This window comes from Barbatula barbatula (assembly GCF_947034865.1).
Source record: "Barbatula barbatula genome assembly, chromosome: 3".
NCBI classification, from domain to species: Eukaryota; Metazoa; Chordata; class Actinopteri; order Cypriniformes; family Nemacheilidae; genus Barbatula; species Barbatula barbatula.
Window position 1 is genome coordinate 8,982,645 of NC_136764.1, and position 27,547 is coordinate 9,010,191.

At 38.9% G+C, this 27,547-nt stretch overlaps 1 protein-coding gene across 1 annotated transcript in view; it reads right to left on the minus strand.

Annotated features, from left to right (window-relative positions):
- ephb1 (EPH receptor B1) overlaps positions 1-27,547 on the minus strand; it is a gene marked incomplete at its 5' end in the record, with an annotated part of 173,947 nt that overhangs the window by 104,359 nt on the left and 42,041 nt on the right. The window contains one exon of the mRNA XM_079453230.1: positions 9,420-9,484. Coding sequence (XP_079309356.1) covers positions 9,420-9,484 — 65 coding nt within the window. The remainder of the gene's footprint in view (positions 1-9,419; positions 9,485-27,547) is intronic.

A 27,547-nucleotide genomic window follows, 5' to 3' on the forward strand; every position in this document is an offset into this window, starting at 1 on the left:
TTTCAATCGATAAGAATAGTTGCAAAACTATCTAAAACAAAAAAGAAACAACAAGAAGGGGGAACGGGTGCACACCCGGATCGATCATATAAGCATCACAGCGTAATGCACTAACTGCTACGCCACAGCTTCAACATCCCTGCCAGTTTTCCAAAGTCAACAACATGGTAAATAAAGAAGCAAAAGCAAAGGTATTTCATCATCCATCAAGGGAACAATAATGGAACTCTCCAGGATCCAAACATCCATTTGCCGTCTATGACAAGCCTTTAAATAGCTCTGTATGTGAGGGTGCGTATGTTTAAACTCCACAGCCTGTGTGTGTGTTAAAAGTGTTCTGAAGCTGAATAATTCATACATGAGATGAGAGTAAACAACGTTAGCAGAGGCACTGGAGCGCTTCAACCCATCTGCCTGGGGAAAGACACATTATGGATCAAATACTGATATCCATTTAATCACGCATAGATAGAGTCATTGCAATGAATCGAACTCGAAATTCCTCTACAGTCCACCTGCTAAAAACGTTATGACATCACTGTTCTCGGGCAGAGCACATCATGTTTTCTTTAAAGATTTGTAGAGAAAGACGTGTTCTCGATAGTTTCACTGGACGAACGTCTGAGGAGTATTTTTTGGTGTGTTTTTAATGCAATCCAAAATTCTGTGTTTGAGAGCAAAACAAAATAAAAGATCGCCAAAAAATCTGAGACTTCTAACAAAATTATTTGCAACTACAATTTTGAAACACAAAAACACCTCCATTAACATCCATCAAAAATGTTGTCTGAATTGCTGTAAACGTCTCATATTCGATTTGACATTTCATAAAAGATTGAGACGGAGACAGTTAATGTTTGTATTAATAACCATAACAGTGAGGAAACCCTCCAAAACTCAACGTCTGTTTGGACTCCTACATGATACTTCTCATAACCATTCATCATGGTGATATCCTACAGGGAGAGAGAAAGAGACAGGGCCGTCCAAATACGCAAATAAGACCAACAGGAGATGTCAGTTCCACTTAGCAGATTAAAGTCAGACGGGAGAAAAACAGTCAGGAAGGCATGAAAATACTTCTCGCTAGGATCTGAGCTTTGTGAAAGTGCCGGGGACACTTTAAAATGAAATTATAGACAGTGGTGTAAAGTTTTGGACTAATTGTAATTAGTATCTATACTTAAATATCTTTTTGGCTACTTTTTAATTGAACTGAGAATTAAAGATATTATCAACTTTTACTCTCTACTCGGCTACATTTTTTAACAAGCATATGTACTCTTTACTTCACTACATTTGTAATGACTAAAGCAATTACACATTACATTTAGCATGGCATCTAACTTTATCTGCAGCGGTTGATTTCTGATACAGAAGAAGCAATATTGCCATTTACAGGGCATTGTAGGTATACTATATCATTTTGCCCTTACCTACTGAAAATTGTCAACATGGCTTCTTTATGCAATGCGTGTTCATTATCAGGTAGTTGACATTGCTGGTGTTTTATGTGGGAAGAAGACATGACTGCAGCCGGCGATAAGGCCAAAACCAGCCTGTTCAGTCCAAAAAGGCTTTGACTTTTGTAATTTTCCTTAACGCTATTTTATTTATCCGTTTTACTGAAGAGAGCTTTTTGAAGGGTATTGGTTCCTTATGAGCACTTGAGCTTAACTGAGACTTGTTTGTAAGTCACAAACAAGTGTTTGGTGTTTGTAAGGGTGTTTGTAAAAGATGTCAGTTATGGCGTCGACCTCGATTTGTTGCAATTTTGAGTTGTTCGGTTTGATGCCATTGGTTTCTTCACGAATCAACTGTTTCTTGTCTCTCAAGTGTTGAGGACTAGTGTTGCTTTGAGCCTACATTCAGCATGAGTAAAATACTCAAGTCCTGTTAAAATCTGATATTGTAAGACTTTTATTCAAATCGTTCTGGGACTTGTAACTTGTAATAGAGTAATTTTCACTGCAAGGTATCTGTACTTTTACTCAAGTATGGTTTTCAGGGACTCTTTAAACCTATAACTATAGATGCGCCATGTTTCGGTCTATGATCAGCTGGTATTTGAAAGAAAACTTAGAACGCAAGCATTCATCCGTAATCTTTTGTTCTCTAAAATGAAAAGTGCAGAAAAGTAGATTAAGATTAAAAGAAAATAAAAAATATGACTAATTTAATAAAATGCCATTTTCCTTCAAAATCAAGATCTTAAAGCTCTAAATGATGTTGAAAACAACAGAAATACCACAATATTGTATTTGTCTCAAGATTTACAGACCAAAGCTGCCTATGCACCTAAATAGTTTATTTAACTATTTTATGCATCGATGTCACTACAGCGGGGAGCTACAGTATCTCTTCAAATAAAAAAACAAGTTCAAATCACACATTTTATGATCACAAGAAATGTTGCTAAACATGATTTTGTATTCTCTATTATCCACATCCAAATATACCCCCATCCCGGCATCTCTAATACACACAGAAAAAAAACATCCAGATGGTCAACCATTGAAGCTGGAAAACTAAATGTTTGTGCCTTCAACGTTACACACATCCTAGATGCTTTCGTGCAAATCAAAGCGTTTTACTTTCATTAGAGTTCAAAGTTCACTGTTTGTGTGTGTTTAAAAGAAAGTGAGATGAAAAGAGAGCAAAAGAGGGAGAGAGGCTGCGGTACAGCAAAGCGCTGAAAGGCTGAAAGGAATCCACAGAGCCAAGGTCCTCTATACTGTAATACTCACCTCTCTGTGCAATAAAAGCAGAACTGACTGTTACTCTGACAGCCTTTACCTAACAGTCCGATTTATTATCAAAATTATTTTCCAAACCAATGTCTAAGGTGTATAAATACCTTACATAAAGAAGCGTTATGTTTTAGTATGTTATGTTTATAGTTAGTTCTGTCAGCTGCCGTAATGTTTAGAAAGGGATGGGTTGAGGCAAATCACAACCTCACTGCTCGATGCTGCAAAATTTCATACAATGGACCTTTGGCATGTTGCAGTTCGATGTCTAAATGGCAAGTCCTTTTACATAGCTGCCGCGACATTTTAACAGTTGGTGTTGAAGCTCTTGAGGTGCATTACATCAATTTCAATTCAGGAGCCATTAGAGAGAATGCAGCCCTTGAAAGACCCCCCAATTTTTTTTAAAAGCATCCAAACCTCAAGCCACACCCCTGTGGTAACCTCACTACATTAGGCTAAATCCTTCCGAAAAGCATCTACCCCTCTGGCCACACATCCGATTCTCTCTAGAAGCATCCGGCACTCAAGCTTCACCCCAAAACAAAAGTATGCCAAAGCCCTGGTTGCACAATGAATACTATACCGGTGATTTTGGCTTTAATTTGTTTGTTTAGATAATTGTTTTGTGGTGGTCCCTGACCACCAATTTCAAAAATAAATTCCTGGTCACATTTTCTTATCAATATTTATTTGTGGGTTTTAAACCAACACTGTTATAGGGATAGTTCACGCAAAAATGTCCTCTTGTCATTTCAAACCTGTATGACTTTCTTTATTCTGCAGAATACAAAAGAAGATGTTTCAAAGAATATTGGTAACCGAACAACGGCGGTACCCATTGACTTGCATTACTTGTCTGTCCATACAATAGATGTGAATTGGTACCGGCATTGTTTGGTTACCAAGATTCCTCAAAATCTCTTCTTTTGTGTTCTGTAGACAAAAGAAAGTCATACAGGTTTGAAATGAGTGTGAGTAAATGACAGATTTGGGGGGGGCAAACTATCCCTTTAAATGTGCGTCTTCAGAAAATACACTCCTCAAAGAGGCCTTAACTAAGCAATGTATTAATGTAGCGCTTTGGCTATAATTATAAAAAAGAGGAGGACATTAAATATTCAAGAGAAAAGGCCAGATATTCTAGTCTACAGTCATAGTCTGCAGTTTTTGAGGGCTAAAACACTGCACGGCTTGAAATATCCACTTTTACACACACCTCGACAGGAGATGGGAGAGGAAAGCCTGTCCACTCCACCACATGTCACTGAGTGTTAAATCAAAACGGCTTACAAGTCCATTGCTGGCAGACCTTACAAACACGCATACTCTCATCCATATGGGTTCCTAAGTGTCCCAGAGCACTTAACACTGAGAAAACACTCTTTAAAACACACGTATTGTGCCTGGGAGTGGGACATGTGTGTACATTGTATAGAGCTTGTGTTGCCTGGAACTATGGAGAACAGCACTTTATATGGAGTACCATAACCCACTGTGTGTTTCTTTAAATACGTCAACACAACCTCTGTACATTTCATGAAGCACAAGCCACAATCTCAATGCCAGGACATACTAGGCTTTCTAAATGGTTTTATTCCTTCGCTAGGGTGTTATTGGTGGTTGCTATGGAGTCGTCATCCACTTTACCAATGACATACCACCATCCAAAACACTCCAGCATCCTAAAGGATGCTTTACCTTTAACCACATCATTTTCTTACGTGATTTAAATGTAGTCTTATAAATATGGAATCTAGAAATGCAACTAAAATCAATATAGGTCAATCAGAAACTGTCTAGGTTATACAGTCACAATTCGAGGCACTTCAACCATTAACCCTTTGACCGCCCACATTTACACATCAACACGTAGGCAACATTCAGCAGCTTGACGGAGGCGTTGTTAATCACTTCACACCAGAAGAGGTTTCCCGTCTTAAGGTCATTTACATAAAGTAAATCTTACAAGTACGGCAGCAAAAACAGTCTGTTTGATTCTAAAGGGCAGAGAGGCTATGATGGCTGAAAGAGACAAATAAGATATGTTTTTTAAATGCGAAGTCAATTGGAGGAGCTGTATTTCATTAACATTTCATCATTTCACTGGTTTCTCTAGGAGAGACCCTCAGAAATACAGATGAAATGTATGTTGCCCATAAGACAGATTCTCTTTTTATCATTCTTAAGAGTTTTTTTTTTTGCAGACAGATTTCATTATAAAAGAGAAAGCGGGTGTCCCTAGGGAAATATCCAGTGTCTGTACAATATCTGCTCTTAGACATCAATAAATGCCTGGACTTCGCTTCTCAACCGTTAAAGAAACAGACAGATGGACAATTCTACAATTCTATTCTATACTATACTGTATATTTTTCTGCATTCTTTTCAATATTCCACGCAAAATAACAATTTATATTATAAAAAAGCCATTGGATGTATTTCACTCGATGGTTTTCCTTCACTTTTTACACAGCTGCGACAGATTCGATTCAACTTGCGATCGTTATAAGAAAACAAAGGTATATAGTCCCGTTTTATTCTGCATGTTGTTATTTGCACTTCCATCACAAATGACTATATTATTGTTGGTTCGATAATATTATATATTATAGGTGCTTCAAACGGTTCTTCGATGCCATAGATGAACCTTTTTTGTCTAAATGGTTCCATACAGAACCCTTAAAGCGGCCATATCTCAGAAAGTTTCTGCATATCTCATGTTAATCTTGAGTGCTAACAGAGTAGTATTGAACGCTTCAAATATCCGTAGAGTCTTGTTTAGTTAGATCCCATTTATAAAAAACAGATACAGCTGTACGATTATTTCTGAAAACATGAGAACATTCTTTGTGTTCGGAAAAAAACTTTTTCCGAAACCTGTACGAACATTGGGGGAGTGTATCGAGCACAGAAATACTACGTCATACGTCCAAATCGTGTTTTTGACAAGTTGACCGTGTCAAGCATGAGATGACAACATGTTTAACATCGTAAATAAGTCAGGATGCATGAAACACCTTTGCAGGGCCGCTTTATCATCCAAGATGTTTCACAAAAGGTTATTTGCAGCAAGAAAGGGATGGTTCTTTGTGGAAACATAATTAGTTCTTCTATGGCATCGCGATGAAAAAGCTTTTAAGCACCTTTATTTTTAAGAGTGTATTCTATGCTACAACTTTAAACTGTCTTACCAGTGTGAAGATGACATGCATTTGGAAGATACCCGCAGAGAGAAAGAGGCAGAAAAAAAGAAGAGGAGAGAGAGGAAGATAAAGGTAAAATTGAGTCCATTGCTGGCGGCCGTGTAGGGAAAAGAATGACAGCAACAGTAGTTGCTCAACAACTACACAGCTGCAGATAATGGAGGAGAGAAAGAGAGAGAGAGAAGTAGATAAGCTGAAACCGAGCATGTGAAGAGCAGCAGCCTGTGAATGAGCTCAGAGAAGACAGAATGATAGTAAACATCTATCTTTAGTGTTCTTAATAGGCGTCGCTGCTTTCAGAAAAACACAAACAAAAAAGCACACTTCAATTAAAGCCTCGTATAATCTAACACACACGTACAACTCAGTCTCAGCTGGTCAAGTGTAAGGAACAGATGATGCTTAGAGACAGAGAAACACAGCTTTGTGAACCCTTAACTGTGCGTGGGAGAGTGAAATGATTCTGAACTGGTATTAACATCTATTGTGTTTGTCTGTGTTTCTCAGCTCAAGTAGGGATGATGGTTTTATGACATTATAAATATCTGACAACACTGTTCCTGTTGCATTGTGGGTCGGATGCTCAATTTAAGTCTAAAAGTCTCTCGCCCATTACATCAACACTGTGTCCAAATCACCTGAACCCCCACAAACATACATTCTCAACAAAACACGTATTTGTTCCTAAAACTAAACACGAGACTTTGATTTATACTGCTTGCTTTGAAATCATGCTATGGGCGGCACACACACGCCCTTACATGCGTGTGCGCGTAATTAATACGGTCAAGAGCGCATCTCGAAGTCTCTTGGGAACATTATATACACGCACATGTGCGCACACACAAAGACTGAGACAATGAATTAAATATGGGCTGCTGAAGAAGCAGGTGACCTCTGACCTCTGGTTGAGAGATGTGGCAAGCAGCCGTGAAGGATAATTGCGGAGACAGAAGGGATAGTTTGCTCGGAACGATCGGTTTGTGTGTGTGTGTGTGCACCTTTTTAGCAGGATCGGCAAAGAAAGAGGGGATTTTAGGGATTTCTTTAAGTTAAAAGGAGGGGGGCTAATGGAAACGCATGTGCATGTTGAAGGGGGCAGCTGTGAGATATTGTCAAATGGTGAGAATAAATGTTGAAAGCAGTCAACAGTGCGTGAAAAGGACGAGCAGGGTTCAAACTCCTCGTGTGACCCTTGAGAAACCAGACGAAGAGGAAAAACGAGGAGACGGGAGGATACGAGCAGGGAGGGAAGAAAAGGTTTAAGGCTTGAGCAAAACATAACTCGGGTGGTGCTGATGTATCTATATTAATCGGCCGACATTGGATTCATTTAGTTTATAAGAGCGGTTTATTGTGTGGTTTTGTGTACTGTTGTGGACCTTTTAGCGTCTGGACGCCAACAAATAAATTAAGGCTGCGTCCTTATACCCCCACTTGCTGTCTTTGACCACTTGAGTACTTTCATGACGCATTTCCTGTTTTTGGTCCAAGTGTTCTAGTGGGCTTGAAGATCCCAAGCGAGCGCATGAAGTATTTCTTACCTGATGGGACACAATTAGCAAGTGCAAACTCTGAAGCGGTATTCAAGATAGTGTGGGTTTAGTGTGCATTAAGGGCACTGCACTTTGGCATTTATAAGACATTGGATAGACTTGCGGTCTTACTTCCTGTCGCGTGTATGTGTAAGTGGCCAAGACCGCAAGTAGGGGTATTTGGTCGCAGCCTGAATCACCTCAGGGATCAGCCGCATTTTACCGTTTACTTGATTCGAAAGAACCTGCTGTCAAACATTGCGGCAAGTCGTCAAAATAAGAGTCAGTCTTCAAAATAAAGGTCCAGTTAGATACATGAAAAAACTGCTACAAAAAATGTACAAAGCTAGTCATTAAATCTAAGTAGACTTGAAACAGTGAAAGAAAAAAACATAGGATGTAAGATACTGGATTATAATAACACAGTTGTACATTATGCAAAATTTTATGGGGTTTTTTTTCGGCAAGGTTCAAAAAGTTTGATTTATAGTTTGAATAAATGCTGTAGTAAAGTTAACTATATTTGTTAACTGGTAATTTTACTCGAGTACAATTTCATCAAAGAAGTAGTATTTGTATTTGAGTATAATATTTTTGGTTGAAGTATCACTTTAATGGTTATAATGGGAGTTGTATTGAATTAATGGAAACTATATTGGTCTCTATTTGTATGTAATGGATTATTTTGGTGGGATGTTATCTGACAACTGGGAACCAATAGAAAACCATTAAATCCTATTGTTATCATTCCCAAAACACCATAAAAAGGAATTGTGTAATCGTTTTAATGGGAAAAGCTAGTGGTTCATAATGGTATTTTAATGGATTAGAATTTCGGTTTTCTTTCGTTTTTTCAGCAGGGGTTATGGGACCTAATTGAAACACCCGACTGACAGCCAGGCTAAAAAAAACCTATCAAACCACAGCTACGACTGCATTATATTCTTGACATGCTTACATTTTTGACTGATTCATTCAAGTATTAGAACTCGTGCATTGCTGGCAAACCTGTGCTTTATCTCAATACATGTTCACATGTAAACCTTCCGAAATGACTGTTTTATCATATATAGAACCGTGATAGCCTAAAAATGAGAGAGAATGGGTGGTTGTCTTTAGTAGGACATCTGATGAGCTTATGGATCTCCGCTCACTTGGCTTCCTGTCCATCACTGTCAGACGTTTGTGTCATATGCGTATGTGGGTGTGCGCATGTGGGGTCCGCATTGACCATCTGTGGATACTTTCATTATTAAATATAAACCACAGCTGGTCAAATGAATGGATGGTGTGAGGGACCGGGGGTTAGATGGAGAAATAGTGGGGGGGACTCTCTCTCTCTCTCTCTCTCTCTCTTCGCAGTAAAACAGATCACCCAAAATCATGTCAAACACAGTCAGTAAAATTCAACCCAAACCTAGAATTTCTGCTAGCCTGGTTGGAGTTAAAGTAAAGCTGTATTTCTCGGCTGGTTCAGCAGTGCTGCGGCTGTCATTACAGCGTTAGCGCTCTCCTCCGAACCACATGAAGATGTATTCAGAGGTGCTTTTTTACCTTAAGTGAACCCATTATGTCATTAAGTCGCTCTGAATGTGAACCGCAGAGTGTAATGCGTACTGCAATTGTGCCGCGAGGGTGTCACTTTATGCCCTTCGGCGTTGAGAGAAAGGAGTTGAGTGTGCGCGTGTGACATTGACTGCTTAATTTCACCATTCAGACAATGTAATAACAGCACCTGCGGTACAAACATATTTGATGGCGGATTTCAGAGGTAATATGAAGACATTTAATGTCGTTCTCTCCACAAAGTGCTTGCTGAAGGGTGAACAGAAGGCGGTGTATTTTTCTAAAACTAAAAGACTTGTGGTAAGTTTTAATGTAGTGTGAGCGGTTCAGTTGGTCAGTTCCTCGGACAAATGCACACTCACCCCTGAAGAAGGGTACGCAGTCCAACCGAGCTCCGCTGTGGCCGTCCGGGTGTCCATCAGCGTTTCTGTAAATAACACAAGAAAATAAATATATCAGATATTCTGTATGTTTCAATATGCTTAACATACACTTGAGCAAAGACAAAGTACTTAGGAAATTTTATTAGAACACTAGAGAACAGTTACAATCTTCACAGATTTCGAAAGAGCGGTTCTAGATCCCCCACAATACCCTGCGCTTCTGAAGACAAGATGTAGGATAAGCTGTTTGTGTCCTTTAAGCGGTCAGCTATTGTCAGAGCTTATCGAAGGGGATATCTTTGACCACCTGAAAGAATTATCCACACACACACCCTCTACAAAACAAAGATAAGACGGTTGAAAATGATAGAAAACACGGACTGGGACCTGATTCCACCATCAGTGCTGAAGCTAAATAAAAACACATCACCAAATGAATATAAAAGATTTGTACCACATTAACAGTAAAATGTAAAAAAAAGGGACAGCTAAAGTTTTCACCTAAATGAAAATAATAATTCCGTCATTATTTACTCATGCTTTGTCATATCAAACCTGTATGACTTTCATTCTTCCACAGAACAATAAAGAAGATATTTTAAAGATTGTCGTCAACCAGCATCACTTGCATTGGTTTTGTGGCCATACAGTAGAAGTGAATGGGTGCCGGCGCTGTTCGGTAACCAACTTTCTTCCAAATATCTTCTTTTGTGTTCCGCGGAAAAAAAAGAAGTCAGACAGGTAATGATGTCATGAGTAATGATGACAGAATTTTCATTTTTGGGTGAACTATCACTTTAAATGAGACAAATCATGCTTTGGTCCAAATCAAATATTATGTAACTTTTAAAGGGACACATCAAATAAAATTAAAATATCATTTTTCTCACCAGCCTTGTCATTCAAAACTTATTTGGCTTGCTTTCTTCTGCAGAACACGAAAGAAGATATTTTGAAGAATTTTAGCGATTCCAACAACAATGGCCCCCATTGACTGCCATTGTGTGTACACAAAACCACCGAGACATTTCTCAAAAAATATAGTCATACAGGTTTTAAATGACATGACAGGACTTTTATTTTTGAATGTTCTATCATTTTAAGATCTGTGTGTCCATGTTTTGCATGCATGAGTCATTATTTTGCACAACACGGGCACTGGAGAGGGAACTAAACAGTAATGCTGTCCACTTCACTTGTGTTGCGCTGTACGGGTTTTCTGCAATATGGCATCACATTTCTGGAGTCAAACCACATCACTGTCAACAAATCTACATCCTGCTTTTGCTCTCACCTTCAGCCATTCTCCTTCTACCCTTCCCTCCGGGTCTGTCATGAACAAGCATACACACGCACACACACGTGTATGATGCACTACGACTTAATTGCGTCCCCGTCCAGTTACGCTCGGAGCTGCGCCTGTCAGTCTGAGAGGGTAATAAGTAAGGACGGATGTCACTGGAGAGAAAAGATGAAGAATTTGAACTCTCTTCTCCAAACACAATCTGACACACTATGAACCCAAAGCCAACTGTCATATTCCACCGCTTTCTCTATCCCTCGACTCTCAATCACTCAACTTGAAGGTATGATACAAAATGGAAATTCTGATTTCACGTCATTCAAAAGTAAAAAGAGATGTTGTTGGAGAGAAAAAAAGAAAGGAATGAGGAAGGGCAGACGACAATCGCTCTGACTTCCTGCTGATGGATTTCTAACATGATGTATAATTCTATGATAACGTGACAGTCTCCTCCCAGCCACCAATCATTCACCGTCGGCTGATCATGAAAACACATATTCGCTCGTATGAATCATAAAGCGCATTGTCAAGCCGTCGTGAGGAAGGCATCAATAACGCTCATAAAGTTTTCATCCACAAGTCAGCAGCTGCTGATGTTGAGACGGTAATGCCCACTTAACTTCCCCAAACACCACCAATCAAATTCAAAGCCACTTTCATTCAGCCACGGCACATGGGCTCTGTTCCAAACTCTAGTGAGGCGACTTGAGTAGCTACCAACATTTTAGACATCTTGTTAAGAGAAGTGAGAGCTGTTGTAAACCGTACACACACTGAAAAAGGATGCAGACTTATAGGATACCCTGTTTGGACAAAATTAAAGGCAATAAAGGAAGTTTCCATCGCGAACAAACAAATCCCAGACTGCATTGTGATAAACATATTTGCATGTCTATGCAATGAGTGAATGAAATGGGAATTAGAAATATTTAGTTACAAATGTATTTGAAGGGTGCAGTATCTCAGAGATGACGTATTTTTGTATGCAAACCCCGAAAGTGAGTTAGCGTTTTAGAACTTCTGGTTTCATCGTCTTAAAGTCTATGGATTGTTTGAATGGGTTGGTGAATCGCCTTTATTAATCTGCGATAAACAAAATCTCTATACATGTTAATGTTTTAATCTATGACATGCCTTGTTGTGTTTTAAAATTGGTTGTTGCAAACAAGTTGCTAACATCCTTTGGCCGGAACTTTAGACATCATCGCGCATATGAATCTCTCAAATAATGCAAAAATTCAAAAAATGTGGATTTGGATTCATTTTGGGAGTAATTAATTGCCAAATAATGTTTGAAAGAGTTGAGGTTTGGTGGTGGTGATGTTGATATCAAGTGACCTTGGCGTGGTCTATTTAGATTAGATTCAGATTATTTATAGCCTCGTGTTAGCTTTTTATTCTGCCGATTTTATCTAGGCTTCAAAAGTAACAAATGTTGTGTTAATTTGTAAAAGTTTTTCGTGATAGACTTTGTTAAAGGAGGCCTAACATGCTATTACATCCATTGTGCCTTCTTTAAACTGTTAAACGTGCTGGGTGCTCAAGCTTTACATGGTCAACTTGTTAAAAAATACTGTCCGCCAGCACTACAACCTGTTTCGGAAATCTTTTATAAGTCTGGATCCCTGTTTCGAAACAAGGATCCTATTGTTGTATTGGCCATTCTCCTAGAAGAGCACGCCTATGAATGAACCAGAGAGCAATGGGGAATAGGACACCCATCGGTGTGTTTCCTTCCTGGAGAATGTACACTAACCCTTTTTCTTTCTCTCAACAGGTAGTGGTCTTGCTTTTGTTGAAACTAGTAACTTTGTATTGGCACCTATTGTATTATTGCTCCTGTGTGGCATATTGCTTATTGCTCCCCGATCTCTTTGTAAGTAGCTTTGGATAAAAGCGTCTGCTAAATGACTAAATATAAATGTAAATGTAAGTACATTTAGCTCATTGTGAGTTATATTGTTGTGATGTGCTACATGCACTTGCTTGAAAGATACTCTGGTGCTAATGACACAGTTAAACTCTATCCAATCCATCACTGTCAACAACTGTAGAGCTCATTTTGATAGGTAGACGCTTTAAAACATTACCTCGCCAACGGTACCTTATTTAAAAATACTTTACAATAAACCCCAGCACATACTAACATTTGGTGAAAAGATCTGGTGAGCGACGAAACAAACCAAAGGGGGGAAATGAACAAATATAAAAACCATCTCTATTTGAGAGAACTATTGTTAGAAGTTCCCAGAATAAAACAAAAATGCTGGACTCACACTAATGTCCATCGACACATGTACGTGCTATGGCTAGGCAGTGTTATTAAACACACAAAATAATTCAATTTCTCTAAATAGCACTGCAGGCAGCTGGTGTCTCTGAGGAGAGACCTCTGTACATCAGTTCCCCTGGAGATACATCCTCCCCTAGAGAAATCATACAGCCATGCGTGTGCTTGTGCATTGGGGGGCAGCAAGTTCAGAGCTTAATGCTTTTAGAGATTTTGTCAGCTTCGAGCTCATTAATATGCAACATATGACCGATAATACATTAGCATAAGTAGCGCAATGAGATCAGGGAATCTTGTAAGGATGTAAAATGCCAACAAAATGGAGATCGCAAAGGTACAAAGAAGAGAGTCAAATAGACGCACATAGAGAGAGAGAGAGAGAGAAAGAGAGAGAGAGAGAGAGAGAGAGAGAGAGAGAGAGAGGGGAATTACAAGTCGATCCCATTTACACCCTGTGACTCTTTTCACTCTATCATCACACAAAAGGCTGTTTTCTGTTTTCTTTACTCTTTATTCCACCTTACATCTTAAAATAAGATATGATAGCTACAGCAATAGGCCAGATTTTTAACCAATTATTTCAATATCACCTGTCGGAAAAAGAAATAAAACATGCTGTGCCATGTTCATAAATTTTCCCTTTATACACAGATCTAAATTAAACCTTTTATATTTACTATAGTAAACTATATTGTACTGTACACAAAGATATTTTATAGTATTACCTTAATGTAGTTATTTAATAAATTGTAGCAAATACTGTGGCAGTAGCGAACCCTTGTAAAGCGAAAGAAGCACCCGAAGCAGGTTTGCCAACCGCCAAACTTAAAAAAAGAAGAAGAAATGCAGAAAACGAACTTTATCATCAAGTTTCGGGAGAAAAAAAAAAGAAAAGCAGACATAAATGGTAATTTTACTATGGTCAGTTCTATATGTTAAGTTCACTGTACGTTTAATATTAAGATTTTTTATAATCACAGTTTATTGGCTGGTGAATCACGGTTGACTGTCTGTAGGTTTTCTTTGCTGAGAGCGCTCTCATGAGGTGTTGCTTTTTAAACTGGTGTACGTTAGTCTGTGTTGGTTTAATGATCAGACTGGGAGGCAGTGTCTGTCATGTGATCCATTATTCCATTGAAGAGCACATCAAGCGACACACCGATCATAATGCTTATGTTTTATAATGATTTCTATTTGTATTGTGGTTATTTTGGTGATAACTGTCTTGCTGTGCTGTTCGGCTTGTTGCGTTTCAAGTCTGGAGTAGCTTTGTAAATGTATCAAGTGGTAAGTGTGATGGTATAATGCAGCAATGTTTATAAAAGGAAATGTTCGGTTTTCTTTTAATATGAAACTAAAACGGCCAGTAGGCGGCGGATATTTTTTTTATTGAGTCACTGAATCATTCAACCAGTTCATTCAAAACGACTATTCAGGTGTCTTGATGAATGACTCACTAAAACGTTATCTCGTCCGAGTCGTTCAAAACATGGACAGCTAAAGGCAGATGTTAGTGTTCAAATGAGCATTAATGCACATATTCATCGTTAAATAAGGCATAGATATATGCTCAAGGCACGTAGACGTATCCGCCATCTTGGAAGGTTCCATTGACGTGACGCACAGTTGACTAGAATGCCCCAACACTGCGCCGCCATAGCTGTGAAATCCACGGGATTTAAATACCTGAAAAAGGGGAAAGCCTTTCGTTTTTGTCTGTGTATGTGTAGCAGATATGATGTTTGAGTTCACACAACAATAAATATGTTTCCATAATCATTCATAGTCAGCTTGATTTTGAGTGTTATCGGACCGGGGCTCGCACCGTTCCAATACGGAGGACGACCTACGTATAACAGCCCACAGAAAAAGATGTTTACTGACTTAAGGTGAAAACGTGACGACAGAATTCTCATTTTTGGGTGAACTTTGGCTGAAAAATATGTGGGTATAAGTTGTGAAAGCAAAAAAGTAGAAAATAAAACTTTGAAAAATATCTTATAAAAACAATATTTATATTCATAACATAAAATAGCAAAAGAGAGATGTTTTCATTTTCAACATTTTTGCAGTCACACCATAGGACACTACACTACCCACGTCTATTTCAAAAGCCTGCCCGCAACTTCAAAAGAACACTTACAGGAAATCTCTATTATCTGTACTGCAAGTAAACAAACCTTTCCAAGAACACTCGCTCATTCCATGTATTAAATCCAAGGTGACATCCCACAACCTGAAGAAACACAGCGCAATAAGAGAGAGAAATCTGCTCCTGAGAGCCCTTAAATAAAGCTGTGCAAATAAGGTGGTTCCTCTCACCGAGTGCGAGCACGAAGGGCTTTCTGTGACACCAGAGGTGTAACCTTCACCACGGCAACCATCGCATCACTCACCCATCGGCCGGTGGGGCCGGTGACCCCGCAACCCCGGGAGCACTCAACCCTGTCTGTCGTATTTACACTAGGACAGCCGCCTTAATATTTAATGCTGGATCGTGGCAGTACAGAAAGAGCACATTAAACATTGAGCAGGCCCCGGGTCTCAGATCAATACCGCGGCCCTTGCCATGAAATTACTCACCTGCCCGTGCGCACACAGACACACAGGTCCAGAGCGACCGCTGTAGCGTTATATTATCCAAACCAGAGGATACAGGTTGTACTTATGAACAAGTTAGACTCAGGAGCATCACTTCGGGTGAACATTGTGGCTTTACGAAACCAATTTAACTGCCATTTCATTCAGCAAGAAAAAGTCACATCCTTTTCCTCCTTAGACGTAACCAGACGTCACAAGTCTCGTCACCAAATCAGATAAACACGAAAACATGCGATTTATTAGTTCCCACCATACAGCGACCATCCTGGTCAAAAGAAGCCTTGCGCTTTGTGTGAATTAATTTCTACATTGTTTCATAGTTTGGTCATTTATTGGATCTAATCCGGGAGTCTCTGGTGACGGCACAGCCAGATGGATCGAAACGGGTCTCGGTTCTGTACGAGCGCCTCGACCGAAATCACACGCACTTATCAGACACTTCAACACCCCTCCGTCCTGCAGACGGGGTGAAAATGAAGACTGCGCTACGTGCATGCGTGTGTGTGTGTGTGTGTGACACAGGAGAGAGGAAACCCTTAGCGAAGTCACACATCGATGAGAGAGGGAAATCATTATGTGTGAAAGAAAAAGAAAAAAAGAGTGTGTGGATAGAAGGGACACGTCTGCGATGGATGGATTTAAATGAGAAAGAAATGTAAAAAAATGGAATTTGGATTGTTGTGAGAATTTGTGTGTGTGAGAGAGAGAGAGAGAGAGAGAGAGAGAGAGACTAAAAATGGGATTTCTGACAAGAGCTGAAATTCTTCAGAATGACATTTCAGAATGACATGTAATAATAGCAGTTCATTTGAAATCGTGGGGTTTCTCAACACAGTAAGTCTGATTTAAACACATTATTTTTCCTAATTGTTCACGTCAGATATATGAGACATGAGTCTCAGTACCAGACGGCACGCCCACTGATCCCCTGCTTGCCATTCAAAGACCATATCACACAAGAACGGTGAAAACTAGCTGATGTTGGAATAGTTTTAACCTTAAACTTCAAACCACTAATCAAAATCTCTCCGATTCTTGCAATGGATGATAAATTACAGGTTAAAGTTGTTATTTGCGAAGCAATTTAACTGAGTCATAGAATTCTGCAAAATCTGTTCTGTGAGCACACCGTCACCTAGGTCTTTACATCCTCTGGTTAATGTCAGATAAACTCGTTTCAGGCTGCCAGAGAGAGACAAACTTCAACCTTGTCAAACACAAGTCCAAAACACAAGATGCTAAACAGCTACAGAGAAATACATCTTCCTGAGTATTCCCTACGGCCCATCGCCGCTCAAAGCAGGTGCAGAATGACAAAGTAGCCTCTCAGCATGCACTCTCTTTCTCTATAGTCAGATATCATTTGCATGCATTAACACGCTGGCGGAAAATAGCCCTAAACAAAATGATCATCTTTTATCTATCCCATAATCCCTTCTTCATCTGCCCCAGCACCACAATGTATTTGAGCTCCATCTGTCAACACATCACCTCATTTTTCTCATTCTTCATCAGCACCAGCTAGTGAACTACTGAAGGTGTTTGTTTTGGGAGACAAATTTCTTTGGCTCTGTTCCAAATGGTGCACTTAGAGGGAAAGTTCACTCAAAAAACACAAATGATGTCATCATTTACTCACCCTCTTGTCGTTTCGAACCTTTACAGTGCGACTTTGTCTTCCGCGGAACGACTCAAAACCCTTAAATGAATATTAGCAGTCTAGTGCACAAGAGTGCACAAAATCTAGACAGGTAGGTACATAGTTTGAGCCTATTATGATGGATTTAGATAATAACTAAGTACGAATTACTTATGTAGTTTGTGTACTTTTTCGCGCCAGCTCAACTTTAGCGTAACAAGCATGTTATCGGGTACTGTTTAAGTGTTTTCAAAGTTACGAGCAAACTACAAGATCCACAGCTTCTGGTCTGTGCTCGCTCATGTGTTTTGGATGAGTCGTGGCTATGGATGGTGAATCGCGAGAGGGATCGTATGATTGCACTGCTAGCAAGCTAACATTAGCATTTTCCGAATTATCTACTCCGCCTTTAACTCGTCAATCATTATTACAATATTTATCAAATATTTAGTTTTAATCAAAAAATATACGGATAGCATTGACTAAATTATAGTACCAAATTACATAACCTTTACCGCATAACGTTTCTGCTTTTTTTGTGCCGTTAACCAATGATTTACATATTATGTTTGAAATGATCAAATAATCAGATTTAAATTCAGTTTAAGGCAAAAGCAGGGGTTTGAAAAACATTCATATGGCCCCATCTGTTCGCTTTGATTTGATAGGTACAATCCTAAAAATAGTATAGTGCTATTAGTGTTGCCATTTTTGGTTCCCTAAAGTATAGTTAATGATGACTGAACATAGCCGATTGAAACCTATTTGATACAGACCTCTGAAATCGCTTTCTTAATTTCTACCCGCTCGATTTACAATGTCTTTTGTTGCGCTCTCCTTTGTCCATTTAGATTTGGTGGGCCTCAGAGCGCCATCTGGTGGGCCGTACAGGCAGTGGTAGACTACCGCCAGATGAATTTGTATTTATTTTTAAATTGACACATTTTGTTGTTTTGTAGTGATTTAATAAGTCTTATGAATTTACATGTTAAAGAAACACTAAAGTCGAGTCAAGATGCATTAACAAAATGTCTATTTATATTTTAATGTTGCAACACCAAACCCGTCACAACGTCAGAATGAATGTCCAATCACGTCACAACGTCAGATTGAACTAACACGTTACGACATTCAAATATAAATAACGTTGCAGTAAATGATGTTTCTGTAAAATATCTCCATTTCGGAAAAGAAAATGAGATGTCGGAGGCAGTCCTGTGCAAGCAAACGAGTCGAAGTGTGCGGTGAAGATTAATGCTGTGACGGTGGCGTTGACAACCGTACCACGAGGTGGTAAAGTGCAATTAAACATTTTAATCTGGACAATGTCAACATGTGAGTTTTCCACCATCGAGTAGGAAAAGGTTACGTTTTTATGGCAATCTGCGTAGGAAGGTAGGTTTAAACAGTTTGTTTCAAATGGAATTTGTAAGGGTTAATGCGCAACTGACTGAAGTGGTCACAGATTTTTTATTTAATATTTTACTTTAATCATTTAAGTTCTCATTATTTACTGATATTTATTTAAATGCTTTATATGCTGTAGTGTGCCGTTTCACTGATGGATTTGCGCATTATATGGACGTTTCAGATATCATATTTCCATTTCAAGTATTTAACCATTTCAAGTATTTAAATGGGGTCCATATTTCTCTCCCAGTCGTCATGTGGTTTCTACACGCAAATATAATAATATCAAATTTATTTATAATTAATATATATTTCACCGCTGTTGATTTGTCCATTAACACTGCGGTGGTAAAAAACTGCCACCATCACAGCCGTCGGCAGAATACATTAAGTTTGATTTTATAATGGCAGGCACTGAGACTAAGCCGAAGACACAGTGTGTTTTATGTGGAGAAATTTTGTTGAACGATGCGCTAAAACCATCAAATTTACAGAGACATTTGAATACAAAACGTCTGGTCTGACCTGCCCTGTTATTGTTTCAGGAATAAATGGTTACCGAGTGGACCTGCCATGTCTTTTCTATGATTATACAACAGTTTTCAACTATATATCTGACTTGACTAAGTCTGCTACTGTGGCATAAAAGATTAACAGCAGAGTATAGGTAGCCTGCTCTTTGAATATTCTGTGTTCATACTTTCATATTTGGAAAGGTGGTCCTCGGAAATGTTTGAAACAGTTCTTGGTGGGCCATGAGTTGCAAAATTGCAAACCCCTGATTTAGATTATTAGTGCAAGCACACAACGGAGAGTATTGAATACTGTTATTCTTGAAAACGAATCTGACCCACAGCTTTTAGTAGGATTCATTAGGATTCGTCATCAAATTGCTCATAAGTCTTCTACATTAAACGTGATGTACACAGAAATGGCAGCGGTATCTAGCTTAGTGCTTTGTCTTCGAGGATCTGACAGGCAGTAATGTCGATTACGTCCATTAAAATAAGAATATCACATGAACATTTACAGAAATCCACGGTTGCCGAAACGAAGCTGCGGTTTCGGAGCACGCTCACATTTACGAGGAGGCACATGTGTGCGGTGAGTAATGTTTTCAATCTCACATTTTCCCTACATCCCAGTTTAATTACATGAAATATGTTCAATCGTGATTCTCTGGAGAGACCAGGCCTCATCTGGTGCTTAAGCTTATGACCGGACGCTGCGAATGGAACGGGAGTTGGATCTGCGGTGTCATTCTTGAGTTTATAACACAAACTCAACCACAAAGGTACCATGTTTATGCATTATATGTTATGACCAGACCACTTTGAATTACATTTTATTTCTTTAAATTTATAATCTTACTTAGCTTTGTCTATCAGCAGAAGACTCTCTGTAAAAACAAAGAAAGATATTAACGCAGTGGTTTTAATGGCACAGAACCATTAGATGCTTCTGGAACAAGCCTGGTGTTCAGGAATCCTCTTAACATTTTAATAAGCGTTAAACATGCCATTAGCATTCTGGAGGGATCCGTATTCTTTCCACCTGCACAATCAAATCTGACATTACGATGCGTTCATGCACGCATGCATTAAAACGATAGACCAATGACAGCGTCACTCCATTTTCCTCCCCATCTGCCAGCAACAGACCGTTCGCTCCTCTGAGATAAAAACACCACTTTCAAATGGTGCGTTCAAGAATATTACGCATTAAACCATACATTAAACGTTCGGTAGGATCACACAATGATACATGCAATTACGTCACCCGATTCAACTTAACACCGGTGAAATATGTACAGGGCGAAGATAAAAAATTGTCAAGAGTAAAAGGGTGTGAGGAGAGATGAAGAATCTTTAATTAGCCTCTCATTGAAGCTCGAGACGCTGGGTAGCTTCCTGCTGCGCTCTTATTGGTACCTGCCTCAATGGTGAAGGTGAGAGAATAGACATTTCATTAACAGTTCATCTTTTAATGAGAGCTCTGAGGGACCAACCAGCACGCAACGTTTCAAAACACACCCGTCCCCACAGAAACACACACGGGCACGCTGAGCTCGCAGGACTCAACAGATGTACGCATACTGGCAGCCGACACACCAAGGCCAACTCTGAGTCTGAGATATACCCTTAAGGCGAAGTTTGAGATGCCCAAAATCACGTTAGAGTAACAATATTTTGCACATACAAGACGAGTCTCTACTGTAATCTCTAGGGCAAAAGACAGACACATTGCACATTTAAGATATATAAAGATACTTTACTCAGAGGGAGTTCGGGGAGCAGCCAAGTAAAGTAAAGATGCAACAAACTTAAGTACTTATTTTCAGTAGCTCGGCTGTTGCAGTCTACAGCAGGTTTTCCAATAAAAAACTCAAACGCAAACTCAAACGCTTTCACAGTACTTGCAGCTTAACAGCTGAGCAAACTGAAAAATGAACAAACACGCTCTTCTAGAATCTCATGTGAAGCACAAAGAAGTCATTTATATAGCAATCAAATATTGAAGGACTTCCAATCTATTCTGATTTATAAATAATATAATTCGTAACATCATAAAAAATGAGATGTATTAGTATTAACTATGTTTGTATCAACAAAATCGATTCAAGCATTCTCCTTGAGATCAAAAAGTGACCCTGAACTTTAAAAATGGTGCCATAGAACCGTGGGTGAATGGTTGCATATCGTAACTGTATATAATAAAGAACCTTTAACTTGCGAAGACACTTTCTGTTTCACAATCGGTTCTTTTTAGACTGTAAAAAAGTACAATGTTTTTTTTATAAGAACCTTTGAGTAAATGGTTCTTCTATGGCATCGCTGTGAAGAACCTCTTGTGACACCTTTTTTATAAGAGTAGTGTACATTTCACAACCGCTAGCTTGACTGCAGTTAAAGTGCTTCAAATTAAGAGAAGCTTGTAGCTTGGCAAACTACAGTTTTAAAGTAGCTCCCACAGCCACTGCACTGTGAAAACAGACAGTGAAAAATGAGGATTGTCTCGGGTTTTGGATAATGAGCTCAGACTCTGTTTGTGTATTTAAACTGCTGATTTTCTCAGCTCTGTGTATCAGCAGCCAACTGCTCACTGACCCGGCCGCAGGCTTCACGAAATCAATGCAAAAGAAAAAAACATGAATTGTTGTGGTTCTGCAAACCTCAGCTATACAGCAACTAGCCTACGGGTTTATTTATACTCTCAGTCATTCATGACAGCTACACGCATGTAATACATGCAATAAATCCTGCAGCGTCACGCCCGCCTGTCTTTAGAGGCTATTTACTAAAGCAGAGCCGGAGAACATAATTGGTAACTCATGCCCGTATGCACGGGAGCTTCGCGAAATGGTGGTTATGGAATAATTACAGGCATGAAGAAACGCCAATGCACGTGGAGTACTGCAATGCATGCTGGGGAAGGCTGCTTCTGGAATGTAAGCAAAATCGATACAGGACAGGTTATTTCAGTCGGTCTCAACTTTACCAAAGAAATGCTTTATTAAAGTGACGTGTTAGAAATTGAATTGGTGGGAAATATTGTAAGATGCAAGGAAATACTGAATTATGAAAGCGCAGAGTTCAACGTGTGCCGATGAATAATAAGACTAGGAATATGTAAAGTACTTTAAATTAAGCCATCATTTGTTTTTTAACTTTTACCTTTACGTACAGAAGCTTGGCTTAGACACAATAAACAACTGATCTAAATCCGTGTCACGTCCCTTCATGTAAAACACTGCAGAATTCATTTCTGCCATGAGGTTCTGTCAATTACAAGAAACAACAAAAGATGAATCGAACGTCGCGTCACTCAAACACTCTCATAGTGTGAACATCATCACAGGCAGAGCTAAAAAGATGAGATCTCATTCAATACAAAAACATCACCGTACAGTTGACACAGTTCTGCTTTAGTTCTGCTATCGAGAATAGTTTTTCGACAAGCAATTATCATAACATAAAAAAAGTCTTTAATAAAAATATAATATGATTTGATTAACTTCATGCCAGAAGGTCAGAATAAAGCGGGCGGAAGAGACGCAGAACAGATGGAGGCGGTTAAGAATCTTCATTGTTTTCTTGTTTAATCGCTCTTATCTTACCCCTGCACAGACCGATCAACCAGCAACACAAACATCACCACACCAACTGCAAACCATGACCCCGGATATTATCAGACAAAGCAGTCGAGCAACAAAAGAGAGATGGCTGATGATTTTCATATAAACAATTTGACGCCTCTCTATTGGCCGTTTTTTTTTCAGGAATAACTAGAAAAGTTTGATAACGTTTCCTCGAATGAGGACACAGAAACAAAGTCCGTACATACAAGCACACTCATCGATGTAAATACAGTTTCAGTGCATTATATTTGATTTAATTTGACCTGAACTGAGAATTACAAGTATAATTTCAACTACAACCAAAAATTCACCCAAAAATGAAAATCTTGTCATTATTTACTCAGCCTCAAATCTTTTCAAACCTGTTTACATGTTGTTTTTCCACTGAACACAACAAAGATATTTGTGAGAATGTTTAAAAACGAACAGCTCTGGGGCACCACTGACTTCCATAATAGGAAACAAATTCCTATGGTAGTCAATGGTGCCCGATAGTAGTTTGGCTTTTACATTATTCTAAATATCTTCTTTTGTATGTAACAGAACAAATAAATATATAGAGATTTTAAACAACATGAGGTTAAGTAAAGGATGACAGAATGTTCATTTTTAGGTGAACTCTCCCTTTAATACCATGCTATTTCAAAGATTTAAATGACAGTAGGTGCATTACACTGATTTACACAAAACTGGGTCGGCTTTCTACAGGTGTGTGTGTGTGTGTGTGCACGCGCACGTGTGTGTACATCACTGGCTGTAATTTAATTAACTGTTCTCTCCGGGGATCATTTGAAGATCTTCTCATGCACTGAGCTCTGCAGCGGTGCGGAAAGATGAGCAGCAAACTTTCTCATCACCTTTGTTGTTACGAGACTCAAACCTGCCGTCGAAAAAACTTGCTCCACGGTCACGTCTTTTTTAGACGGCAAACGGTTGGCATTCAATCATAGGTACGTTCAGCATTTACAGTTGCATGTCAACTATTTTCTGTCATATGAATGGGAAATGTCAGTTAGTTCATGTTTTCTGAAAGCTACATAGTGAATCAAATGTCATTTCATTGAATTTGATTATTTGAAAACACATTCTGCTAGACGGCAGGACATAAATTAAAAGACAAATGTTAAAGTGATAAAGAAGAGAAAGGCATTTTTACCGCCGCACAAATAGGAAATGTCACCGTTTTGTGTGTAATTTAATTCTTGCCTGAATCGACATCTTTGATCGACTCAGAAATCATTCCTTAAATCTTTACCGACCATTGCAAAGTGCTTGTGTAGTACAAAGCTTAAGAATAGAACAATACAAAGATGCTGTGGGTCACAATAACCAAGTCAGATTGATACATAAATATCTCAAAGGTGGAACATGATAACTTCCGTGTTCATCTATATGCCGTGAATTAGCGGCCAATGAAATGGGCGACAGTTCCTGTTTGAGGTCGGTCCAGCAAAAATCACTCAGTTGAAGCACACGATTCACTTTTAAAGTGCACGTTTCACTGATCTATCAATTAAGTGTGACTACTTTGGGTCTTTCAGACGCTGTCACTGCCAACTCCACGTCCACCTATTCTCAACTGGAACGCTTTGAGCTGTTAAGTCTCCCCTGTTGTATCTTTAACAGACGAATAAAACAGACGAGTCATTATCCATTAAAATCTTCACGACTCTATTCTAATAAGAAATAAATCAACAATGTGAAGTTCGAACAAACTGAGCAAAAGTGAACGAAAACCCAACCTTTTTCTATTTTAAACTTAGATATTTTTGAACCCGGCACAGTTTTGAATGTGTTCCATATGGAGTTAACAAGCCTTTCCCTTCAGCTAATAAACATGTGGAGCTCATACGTTCTGGCCCATTACAAAGAAGCGCACAGCCCATTAGGTTCCACAGTCGAGGTGCTACCTGCTGAAGGACTAAAGCGCTTTTCGCTGTGAAAAGCTACTTGACTCTAGAACACTGACAGGAGAACCGTGTCCCTATGTCATCTATGTGGGGATTGTATGAGATTTATCAAGGTACGTCAAACGATAAATCGTGAATGAATCGCATCCAGAATAAAAGTTTGTGTTTACATTATATATGTCTGTGTACCGTGCATCTTCATTTTGTATTTATAAACACATACACATGTATTTATTTATATTTACAAAAAACAAACATTCTTTTTATTTTTATATTTAGTATTTTTCTTAAAAATATACATCTATGTGTATGTGTTTATATCAAAATTGTTCAATCTTAAACTTGAAATTTATGATGGGATACACCAGATTTATACAGCAGAAACTTCACAATGGTACACTTAAAAAATTCTAGTCCTTTAGAGTCCATAAAGCTAATTTAATTTGATGCTACTTATTTGTATATATCGGATACAATTGGATGCTTTTTAATAAAATGTAATAAGAAAGGTTTTTATAGAGGACCATGGCCATTTCTTTTTTATATTATCCAGACAATTATAGTTTGAAACATTATGAAACACAGAGTGCTCCAGCTATCCTTTTCTGAAACCTTGACATACTTACTAAACTGTAACTAAATGTAGGTTTTTCATACAAAATGTGAATTCTACGCCTTTTAAAATCAACACAACAACAGATTCTTCAAAATAATAACACACTTGACTTACACACACCAGAATTAAAAAATATAGTTTTGTTAAGTAATATATCTTTGGAGAACACACTGTGAATTATTTTTTTGCCTTCATTTTGTTGAATTTCAATGAAATTACTCTTACATGTCATTTAACCTATACACATATACACCGTCCACCATCAAAACATCTTAAAAAACATAATGAGTTGTTATATTTGAACATCTTCAGTGTAGCCACAGAGTCAAATCTGTGTTTGGAATGAAACAACATTACAGTTGCACGATTACATTTATGTCTACGAAAGAAGACATTTTTTAAGCGATTTAATGTTAAATTCCCCAAATCTTTCATATGAGCCTCGGGCCTTGAAAAGCAGAGCCTGTTATTCCTCGGCCACTCCACGGTACACAACTTTCCTCTCCGACAGAGATTTTCTACAAGCACCTTCAAAATGAGCCAGTCTAAATTCACATCTCTTGTCTGTGGCTAAATAAGACTACTCTTCGCCGGGGCACACAGTAATTTCCCTTGAAGCTATCAGGAATTCATCTGTCTCAGGCAGGCTGCTGTCGGTAATCTCGCCGGTGAGATTTCCCCTGACTGCACTTCTCGCCTTTCTCCCTCCATGTAGCATCTCTTTCCGCCTCTTTTCTCCGAGCATCCGCGCTCAAAGCCCTGCGAAAGTGCAGCAGATCCAGAGTTAGGTGGCCGACGGCGTCTCTGCGTAATATATCAGTCTTTCTTTCTCTTGGTTGTGCCTCATTGGTCACCAAACAGCATGTACATGCACCTTTACCTCGCTTCTTCAGCGCGAGGACAGATAAACACGACAGCGACGCTCGGAAGGTCTTCTTTAATCAACCCGCAGCGTAAAGTGTGTTCAGGGTCATCAGGCACTGAGGGAAGTGTGTGACAGCAGTTGTAAGGACATGAAATAAGGTAATTGCTTCTGTTTGCGTGCTTGTGTGTGTGTGTGGCATTAAAAAAAGGAACAACCAAGCAGAGACACAAAATGCCTTTGCTTACAGAAAGGTACTTTGGCACAATAATGGTATCAGATGGTATTCCACCGCACTGAGTATAATGTTCCATGGTTATTAAAATGCACTCCAAGGTATATTAAAATACCATGGTACTTACATGGTACGTATCTAAAAACATTACAAAACAGTGAAAAAAAATATGGTGATTACAAAAGTGAGCTTACCAAAAACCTCTAAAACCGTTTAAAGCGGACCAGCAAACTTCCAGGGAAATTCAGCAGGGAAATCAAGTTACCACGGTACTACCATCTGACACCAGCTCTGTACTTTCTGTAAGGAAAAAGTGGTGAAAACGATTTAAAATGAACTCATCTGACTCAAATGTGTCCATTTTAAGTTCCCACGCACATTGCCCTGGGCTGGACATATAAGAGCCAGGACATAAGAACCCGCACCACTAAGGCTAACATTGCAACACCTACTCTTCCTCGGAGGCATTAACACACCAAAACCAGACTACTAACTGAACTGTGTGTAAAAGGTGTGAGACTAGTGAAATGAGAACCGATTGATCGCCTATTAAAATATCATTTAGGCTAAATAACCAAATATGCAGTACATATGAAATACACTCCATTTCTTCAAATCTGTACTATTTTATTATTGCTATAACTAACAGTTTACTGTAAGAAATTAAGTGCATACAGCTTGTGAATATGTACTAAAACCTTCTTTGCCAGGAAAGATTCATTTGGATTATGATGAAATTTTTGACGGACTGATCTGATTGGTTGGCACTTGGCAGATTGGTTTAAATGAACCATTTCAGATAAATAATCGTTGTTTAAAAAAAAACGCTTTCTCGGAGGCGTGACTGTTTTACCCCGAGCTTCATCGGCCCGATGGCGCGCAGCGGCGTGCGGGTATTTTGACAGCTGGCACTGCTGAAACAGATCAAGTTTATCAGGTGTGAGATCACCCAGAGAAGCCTATCGTCTTTACGATAATTGACTCTGACAAGCCTGTGCCAACTTGTTCCAAACGAGAGCAAAAATCCATTATTTCCTTCCCATTCTGTAGGTGTTAACATTTCATGCAATTGCAGTTCGAGTGCTGCGATGGTTACAGTCAGG